Below are 10,427 nucleotides of genomic sequence, written 5' to 3'. Positions count from 1 at the left end.
CACTCTGTCACCCAGGCTGGAGTGCAGTGGCATGATCTCGGCTCACTGCAACCTTGCAACCTCCACCTTTTGGGTTCAAGTGATTCTCGTGCCTCAGCTTCCCAAGTAGCTGGGATTACAGGCATGCACCACCACACCCGGCTAATATTTTGTATTTTTAGTTGAGACTGGGTTCTCCATGCTGGCCAGGCTGGTCTTGAACTCCTGATATAGGGTGATCTGTCTACCTCAGCCTCCTAAGTTCTGGGATTACAAGCGTGAGCCACCACGTCCAGTTCAAGAATATGTATAATTTGTCTCCTAGTAGCAGTGGAGCATTGAATCCAACCAGCCAGACCAAATAAGAATTATTAAGAAAAACAGAAGACAAAAAGACAGCACTTTTTAAAGAGTCTGCAAGGAAATAAAAATATTTTTATTTATCTTTTAAAAAATTTATCTTCTAAAAATATTTTTATTTATCTATTTAAAATTAAATACTTTAAAGACATTATTACATAGTGAGATCTTCTTTAAATAATCAGACTAGTACAAAGAAAGTTTGATAAAGTTCTAAACGCTATATAATTCTGGAGTCTATTGGCTATAAAAACACTCCAGTAATTTTCAAGGTGTTTTAGTTGCTAGTACTCTCATTATAAGGGATAAGGGACAGACCAAAATCAATTAGGTAATTTTAGGCTTTGCATAGCTACAATACCTTGCATTTATATAGCATTTTACAACTTCCAATTGACATTCACATATATTGTGGTCCAATGACTGCCAGGAAGGACAGTTATCATCATCCTCATTTTACAGCTGGTAAATAAATCATCATGGGAGCAAACAAAAAGAGTGTGTGCATGTCTGCGTGCGTGTATGAGATTGAATAGTTGTACATAAACAAGCCTGGTCTTAAACCTTACAAAGGAGAGCAGCTAAAAGCTACATATCCAAAGCAATGTACTAATTGCCAGAGATGTGACACTGTCTAGGTAGAGTCAAACATGCCTTGCTTATCTTGGGTTCCATATTCGCTGCTAACATATCCTGCATTTAAAAATATTCTTTTTTTTTTTATCATTTTCTGTAGGCTTTCATAAATCAGATAATTTTTATTTTATGCCATTAAGAATTTTAGTGCCTACATATTTTAAACATTGAAGCATACAGATAGCCAAACTTTCAGAAAACTATATTGGGAAAGAATTAAGAAAAAAGTAAATCACTTCATTTTTTTAATCATATATTTTCCACAAGTAAAACCTATAATTTTCAGTGTATACACTTTCACATGACAGTGTATTTTTCTTTTTCACACACACAAGAAAAGTCAACAGGCTATTGTATTGTGTCACAAAATTGCAAAATCCACATCAATTTCACGTTATTGACATAATTATGGCCCGTTACATTAAGTAAGAAAGGAAAATATTTATACATAAACATGCTTATTTTATATGTATATTATACATATAGATGCTTAAATATTTCCTTTAAACCTATGAAGAGTCATTAAGAAAAGAAATCTGGGAAAAATCAAGAAATGCCTGCAGAATGTAACAAATAATAGAAAATTGCTAATTTGTCAAAGTATTAAAATTAGCAATAGGAATTCTGAGTCCTGAGAATATACAGTAGATATGAATTCTCTGACATGCCCCGCCCCACATTTAAACTGAAGTCTCCTGTTAATTAAATAAGGCAGATAATACTGATACAATTTCTCTCACAAGATTCTTGCAACATGCTTTTTTCCTTGGCTTCAATATGACCATAAAGGAGAGAGGAAAGAGCTATCATATATATACATAGTATCTATTTAACATTCATAGTTTTCTATATGTTGCTTTCAATTCTTGCATCAACCTTTTGGGGCAACTATTAGACTATCTTAAAAAAATTAAGTATTGAAGGTCTGATTAAATGACTTGCAAAAAATCATAGTCAGTAGAAAGCTGAGTAGAACTTTGAACTCAGGTCTCTCAGCTTTGAACACTCACATTTGCCTCCTGTACGTCTTACCCCAACTCACACAGCGAAGGTATTTTACATAAACATATTGGTGTCAATTCTTGGATACAAAAGCAAACCCAAATCATAATATCCTCCTTAAAAAACACCATTTCCTGCTTCAGCTAGAGCCACCAATCACAGAAGAAAACATTAAAATAAGGTAATCTTTGGCTAATAACTAAATCCCAATCACAGAAGAAAACATTAAAATAAGGTAATCTTTGGCTAATAACTAAATCCCAATCACAGAAGAAAACATTAAAATAAAGTAATCTTTGGCTAATAACTAAATGATGTGTTGGTTGAATGTGCTTTTTCATTTTTTTGCATGATACTTAAATATCCATATCCAAAACAATGTAGTAATTTTAAGTCTACCCGCTGGTCTGAAATACAAAGAGGTCGAACTAGAAGAGGCAAACCACTGCTTAACTGTCATGGAATTACATAATTACGTTCATTGTGTTGTTTGTTTGCTTGTTTTCTGAGTTTATAAGACTATCATGACAAACTATGTCCACAGAGAAGAAGAATCATTACTTTGTTCATTTCCTCTTATCAAAAGCAATCGGCAGACCACCTGTTATCAATAAGGCTATTGCAAATTACTTAAATTATGTCTGGGCTATGGCAAACATTCTCATGAACATTTCTTTGATGAACTTGAAAATTCTTCTAAGGTTCTTCCCCTTGTTATTAACACCATTCTGCAGGGACTCTGCAGCCTGGCCTGGATTTATAGATATTTTAGCCTTCATTCCCTCCTGTTGATGGAGTTCAGGGATGTGTGCCAAAACTCCATTTTCATTCTGACTTGCTTCAACCACAGGGAATCATTAGCTGCTGCTCTCAGAGCACTTACTGGAGAACCATTTGATAAAGAGGACCCTCACTGAATGGAAGAGCTAATGGACCTCCAAAGTGACAGAGGAAAGCACTAACTGGGATGGTCCTATTATATTGTAGAAATGTCGTTACACAATGACCAATCAATTCTCTTAAAAATGGAAGCTTTTATTTCAAAACCACCTCAGAGAGAGCCAGTCATAATAGGGAGAAAACACTACTCTTAGGGTTCCCTTCCCCCTTCTCAATGGCTGCCCTCACTCCCCAACTCCTATCAGCATGTCAGATTGTGACACAGGCCATCAGTCCTGTTACCAAAGTATCACCCTGGGCAGTGGTTGCTATTGGGCTGCCTTACTCTTTTTCCAGCAATTCCATATTTCAAGTGCTTCAAGTATCTTCAAGTGAATTGCTTGGTTGATTTCCAAAATGGTCAGTACAGGTCAAATTCTGCTCAAATGTTATCCTTTCCAAAGTTTTGAAAATCCATTTTTGCAGGAAGGCTGGTGAAACATTTAATGAGCTTCAATTCACAAGAGACACATCCTTTTTACTTGAATTTGGCCTTAAACACATTTGGTCCATTCAATCATGTAGCAATCTTTTCTATTACAATGGCTACCTCTTTTCACTCTAGTGCAATATATTATACATAGCACCATTGCCAAAATTTTTTAAGTTTCTAAAAATGGCATAAAAATGAAAAGATCACAGAATATTCTGATTCTATTCAGAATATTTTGATTCAAAGTGTTTCCGGTGACTTATTTTCCTTCTTTATCCAGCTTCGATTCTATAGGGTGTATCTACCTTTTATTAAATCCAATGTTTTTAATGTTTTCAAGACATGACTTCAACATGAGAAAGAATTATTATAAAAAGTACCAATGCATTATTAATAAAAGAAGGAACAGACACATTCAAATAGACTTAGTAGTGCTTAATCTGAAAGCACTTAAAGTTCTCTTATCAGCTTAATAATAGTGAATAACAATGATTTTACAGAGACAGGGACACTATCCATATTTCTTAATGGAAAGACTAGAGGCAGGAGTCAACTCTCTTAACCAGGTGTTACAGAAATGAAATATATGTAATATAAATATAATAATATTTATATTATTATAAATATTATAAATAAATATAAAAATAAATATGTAGTATATTTCATTTATGTAATATAGAGACCTTAGAAAATTCACAAAGTTGAAAGAAGCAAATAGTTGTAAACTATCAACCTTTTTAGTTTTTTTTTTTCCAGAATTAGGATTCTACTGTATGTTCAAGTTTGCAATTTCATATTAAATTTTTATACCTAAGATGACATAGTGACCGTTGGATATCCTCAAAATACTGTGAAAATTCATCCAATGTACAAATATATTCTAATTTATATAGACATTTAAATTCATAATTTCAGACTTGTTAAAAATTTTTGCTATTACAGATAAAAATGTGGTGAGCATCCCTATAAATAAATCTTCACAAGCATGTATGTGGGTTGGACACTTATGCCTGTAATCCCAGCACTCTGGAAGGCTGAGGCGGGCGGATCATGAGGTCAGGAGATTGAGACCATCCTGGCTAACATAGTGAAACCCTGTCTCCACTAAAAAAATACAAAAAATCAGCTGGGCATGGTGGCGGGCACCTGTAGTCCCAGCTACTCGGGAGGCTGAGGCAGGAGAATGGTGTGAACCTGGGAGGTGGAGCTTGCAGTGAGCCGAGATGGCACCACTGCACTCCAGCCTGGGCGACAGAGGAGACTCCATCTCAAAAAAGAAAAAGAAAAAGAAAGAAAGAAAAGAAACACTCTAAGGCTTTTAAAACACACTAAAATATTACCTACAAAAAATATATTTAACAAACTGCACTCCCTCAAGTAGCATTTGAGGACATGTGTTTTCACAGCCTCCTTGACAAACTGGGTACAGTAGTCACTTTAAAAAATCTTTAAATAAAGGATAGGGAAAAAAATACCTAATTTGCATTTTTCTGTGAGGCTGAGAATATTTGTTTGCTGCTTATCTGTATTTCTCTTTAGGAAGATTATGTTCCTTCCCTTTGTCCATTTCCCTGTTGAGATTTTATTTTAATGTTACCCCTTGATCTACGTGACTTCTTTGGGGTTTTAATTCTTTGCCATATTTGTTATTCAGTTTCCTCATAGCTTGTCTTTTAATTTTGTTTCTGATTTATGATATTCAGATAAAAAACAATGCTATGTCAAAGTTGTTAATTTTTGCCTTCCATTGCTTTTATTTGCTCACAAGGTCCTTAAAATTGCTGACATAAATAAATACGTAATTTTATTTATTATTTTCCTTAGGCTTTATTTGTTTATTACTTTAACTTTTGAAATCATTAGTATACTTTTGGTATAGAAAGAGGGGTCAACATACACTTCTGATACTATGTACCTGACAGTCAGTCATTAATTGAAAAATCGTTCCCTCATTTTCCTCTGGTTTATGATCAATCCTTGTTCTGTACTAAGTCCCACAATATACCACAATCTGTTTGCACTAATTAGCCTGTGGATGGTCTGTGGATTTATATTTTGAGCTGGCTATAGTAACTCACACCTGTAATCCCAACATTTTAGGAAGCTGAGGCAGGAGGATCACTTGAGGCCAGGAGTTGGAGACCAGCCTGGACAACCTAGTGAGGCCTCATCTCTACAAATAAAAATAAAAATAAAAAAATACAGAAATTGTCTGTGCACGGTGGTGAGTGCCTGTAGTCTCAGCTACTCAGAAGGCTGTGTAGGAAGAATGGCCTGAGCTCAGGAGATTGAGGTTGCAGTGATCCAAGATCACACCACTGTACTCCAACCTGAGTGACAGAGCAAGCCTTCCTCTCAGAAAAATAAATATATACATACACACACACATATATATATATATAGATACACGTTATATTTTGAATTTAGGAAAATCTATTTTCTCTATTTCTTGTTCTTCAAAATTCCGGCCAGGCGTGGTGGCTCACGCCTGTAATCCCAGCACTTTGGGAGGCCGAGGCAGGTGGATCACAAGGTCAGGAGATCAAGACCATCTTGGCTAACATGGTGAAACCCCACCTTTACTAAAAATACAAAAATTAGCCTGGCACAGTGGGAGGCTGAGGCAGGAGAATGGCTTGAACTCAGGAGGCAGAGTTTGCAGTGAGCCAAGATCCTGCCACTGCACTCTAGCCTGGGCGACAGAGGGAGACTCCGTCTCTTAAAAAAAAAAAAAAAAAAAATCCTTCTGTCAAGTTTTTGTTTGTTTGTTTGTTTTTTTAATTAAATCGCTTTATAATTTCTAAGTACTGGTACCACAAATGTTTCTTGAAGAATTGGAATAACAAAATTACACAGAAACAAATGTGTCCCCCCCTTTCAACACCTCCCTTTTCTGGGATTATTATTGTTTTTTTTGAGCATGTACTTTCAGGATTTCTATCACAAATAGTTTGGTAATTGTGTACCTATTGTTCCTTGAGAAGAAAACAGAAATGTGTCGGAGCATGGTCTATTTTCACAACATAGAAAACTACTTGATGCAGTTTATTATAGGATTACAAATTTTTTAATCCAAGAAATAGAATTTTAATTTCTTTCAGATTTAAATGTCTAATCTTTTGAGACATATAAAAATAAACTATTGAAAAAGCTAGGGTCACACACAAGCCTTTATACTGCTGCTCAGATCTATTAAATGGCATCTTATCTAACTTGAAACAAAATCCAGTAACTACTATGTCATAAAGATACTCCTTGTAGTATGTCAGTCACTCTGAAGTATTTTGCTTTTTAAAATTTCCTAATGATGAAGTATTTTTCTTACTCCACATTATGAAGCACTGTGCCATTTAATTTTTAAATTCATTTCTGTATTTATTCAACAGTATCTTCGCGATAGGAGGTGCTCAGTAAACATTTGTTGAATAGGATAATGACTGAAACATACTACTTAAATAGAGTGCTGTACAGAATGGCACATTATTAATAACTACGTTGGAATTTTTAGAAGTGGCTGATGCAGGAACAAATGCAAGCCTTTTATTTGCAGCAAAGCTTGAGAGATGAATAGTAGGCACATGTGATGTGTGATTTATTCATACACACTAGTAGGAGATTTATAGGCATCTATTAACCTACTCGAGCTCCAATTTTGTCTTAGGCTAGTCTTTTGTCATGATTAGCTATGTTGTGAGTCTGTGTTAAATAACAGGCTGTCTGTACTGAAATATGCAAGAAATATGAAGACAGAAGGCCAAAATTATTAAATATGTACATCATTTCATTCAAACTATATATATATATCTGCTTATGTGTGTTACAAAAATTAGAGATGTACATGCATATGCATAAAAGCAAAGGATTTTTCTTTGATGGACATGAGATTCATTGTTATGGACTGAATTTATCTACAAAAATTAAAATCCCTACATGAAGTAAACTCCGGTTCCTCAGAATGTGATCATGTTTGGAGAAAGGTCTTTACAGAAGTAATGAAGTTAAAATAGGGTCATGAGGATGTGCTCCAATCTAATATGGCTGACGTCCTTAGAGGAAATTTGGAACACACACACCTACAGAGGAAACATGATGAGAAGATACATCTCCTTGACCATCTACAGGCCAAGGAGAGAGGCCTGAAAAGGAATCAACTCCGAACACAAACACCTACAGAGGAAACATGATAAGATACATCTCCTTGACCATCTATAAGCCAAGGAGAGAGGCCTCAAAAGGAATAAACTGCTGACACCTTTATGTTGGACTTCTGACCTCGGGGACTGTGAGAAACTAAATTTCCATAGTGAAGCCACCCAGTCTGTAGCACAATGTTCCAGCAGTCCTAGCAAATTAACACACTCATGAAGTACTGAAATAGACAGCATGGTCAAACGACGAAAAAGAAGAATTACTTTGTTCTCCCGATAGTCTCAGTTTTGGAAAAGATGAATCATCTCAGCCTGCATACTGTGGTGGGACCTGATCCAATTCTTCCTCCGGGGAAAACACCATCAAAGAAAGCTACTGCTTTAGCCAATGCTTCCGATTCATCTCTTCTTCAATTGATTACAAATTCAAACATAATTGATTGCATTGCCCACTTCCAAATGATAATCTCATTAGATTGATCAAGGTAACTGTAACATGGTTGAGGAGCTAAAAGGGCTTGCATGCACATCACACTTTGAAGGAGTAGTTCATTCCTAGATTTTCCCTTAAGGTCTTAATAACACTTGTGTGCTTCGTGTCCATACGTGCACAGTCACAAAAAAATATGAGAGAGGAGGAGTGTGGAGAGGAACAATCCCCACTCCCCTTCTTCCCCAACCCAGGTTTGCAGAGCATAGGAATAGGGTGCAAATTTTGCAACTCGGGTAAATGCAGTGGCTCTGCCAAAGTCATATATGAACACCACATGTCAGGGGTGAGGAAAGGTCACAGTTCTATTTGTCCTGACACAGGACATATGGTAACTTTCACAGAGCTCTCCTACCATATCATGTATCTGTTCTTCCAAACCTGTGCCATTGCTCAGTGTGGCAATACATCTTCCCTATGGACTAAACCTGGCTCTTGGATCCAGGCAGCTTCTGCAGGCATGGCATGTTCTAAGTTTGTAACTATACGATACATTTCTCTACATCATCTTAGTGAAACAACATGGGAATCGAGTTTTATAACAGTAATAGAAAAAAGTCATAATTTTCCATGCCTTATGATTCCAAATAATTAATTTAATAACTGTGTCATATGAGAAGAGCAAATAAAGAGAAGAAAAGGGGTGTGGATATATATGATCACTGATGCATATACAATTGCAAAGAAAAACAAATTACCAGGGTAATACTTGAAGTGAAAACTTGGTAAGAAATATTTTTCAGATGTTAATTTGATTCTTCTATGGAGTCTTAAAGCTGCAGTGTCTGTAAGTGCACTCTTTATCCCCCCTTGTTTTTTCTTTTAGCAGTTACACAACCTTATGTCTCTAAAAACCAATTGAACACCTTCCTGATCTCTACTGGGAGTTTTCCCCAAGTAGTTCTCTACTTAGACTATAACAGGACTGCTATTTCATTTACAACTTCTTGCTGGAGAGTGTTTCATCAGAGGTGTTAAGAGAAAGTATTGAAATTAATAAAGGAGGGCAGAAACAAAATAAAATGCAGTTTTCTCTGGACACAGTTAAAGTCTCTGGGGTTGGTTCACAAATAAACACTGAGATTCTAGATCTTAGATGAGCAGTTTGCTTCTCCTGCCACAGTCAGCAGGTTCTCAAGAACAGATTATTTCTGAGTACTAGGATATATGCCTAAGTTCCACATCATAAATATACTCTTCTAAAGTATGTAAATAATTATTTCCATTAACTTTGCAGATCTAAAGGTAAATCTTCATTTGCTTGGTCAGGTAAAACTTAAACAGTGACTACTTTGTTTCCGTTTTGTCTTCTTCAGCTGTTAAAGAGACAACAGCCTTGCCCTTTCCAAATTAAAACTCCCAATTCTGCTATTCAAACGGTGGGACTGTGTGTATCCCGGACATGACACATTACAGATGCTGCCAGCACCCTCCACCCCCAGGCCTTACAGAGGGCCTGCCCTTTCCACCAGTGTCCTCAGTGGCTTACCGACAGTGTTTATGGGATCCGGTCAGGGTTTCGATCACAAAGCACTCGCCATCGTTGAGACAGTATGCAAGGTCCTTGTCTCGGCAGGGTTTGAAGTGCTCGGATCGCTCTGTGGAATATGTCGTCGTATCTGTCAGGGAAAGCACAGAGGGAAATGCTGTCAGCAGTACATTCTGACACCAACAACTCCTGTCACTGGCCCTGGATCTCTGTATGGAGGCCTTCTCATGGGCTGTGACCTCCGGGACTCTAGACAGACAGCTCCAACCCTCCATGGTACTGACCAAATGCAGCTGGCTGTAACCACTGTATTCAATTGTCTTATTTCTCCACTAAATTTTAACTATTGGAGTCACTCTGGAGAAGCCCCATTTGAGGACACGTAAACACTAAAAGCTCAATGATCCTGAGTCAAACACCCCAAATCCACCCTCATCAATTTTAGTTTTAACAAACATGTTGTATGAAGGATTGAAACAACATTCCCTTCCCTTTATTGCTGCCTAATATAATTAAACATCTGATCAATGTATATTGTGACTATTCTGTGGAATCCAATGTCAGTTTGGGGGATTTTTTTTTAGTTACAGCTATAATTGGCTAATAGCTAAGCCAATTATTCTTTTACTTTCTCCTTTTATTATGTAATTAAAATGCAAATGTTCTAAATTCTGAACCAGATTCTCAAATATGAAGAATGTTTCTGGTAAATATTTAACAGGACCAATTATTGTCATTTTTTAGCATTATCTTAAACATGCATTTTTAAAATCATAATTACATACATTTTCAAATTAAGTTATACATCAATATCTGCATCCCAAATATGAGACTAACCATAAATATATGCTATCTACAAGATACAGACTCTATTACCACATGTAGACATTATTCTAATTACAGTTTTAAGCAACTATTAGCACCAATTCCACCGTAACATTCAACAAAAAA

The 10,427-nt window shown here is 36.2% G+C and overlaps 1 protein-coding gene across 1 annotated transcript in view; it reads right to left on the bottom strand.

Annotated features, from left to right (window-relative positions):
- Window positions 1-10,427, bottom strand: part of NRG3 (neuregulin 3) — a 1,124,269-nt gene that overhangs the window by 618,237 nt on the left and 495,605 nt on the right. Inside the window, 1 exon segment of the mRNA XM_011929348.1 lies at window positions 9,477-9,606. Within this exon segment, the coding sequence (XP_011784738.1) occupies window positions 9,477-9,606 (130 nt within the window).

This window comes from Colobus angolensis, unplaced genomic scaffold (genome assembly GCF_000951035.1).
Source record: "Colobus angolensis palliatus isolate OR3802 unplaced genomic scaffold, Cang.pa_1.0 Scaffold12, whole genome shotgun sequence".
Classification (NCBI taxonomy): Eukaryota; Metazoa; Chordata; class Mammalia; order Primates; family Cercopithecidae; genus Colobus; species Colobus angolensis.
Note: the sequence above shows the minus strand (reverse complement) of the source record. Positions and strands in the feature narration are given on the sequence as shown.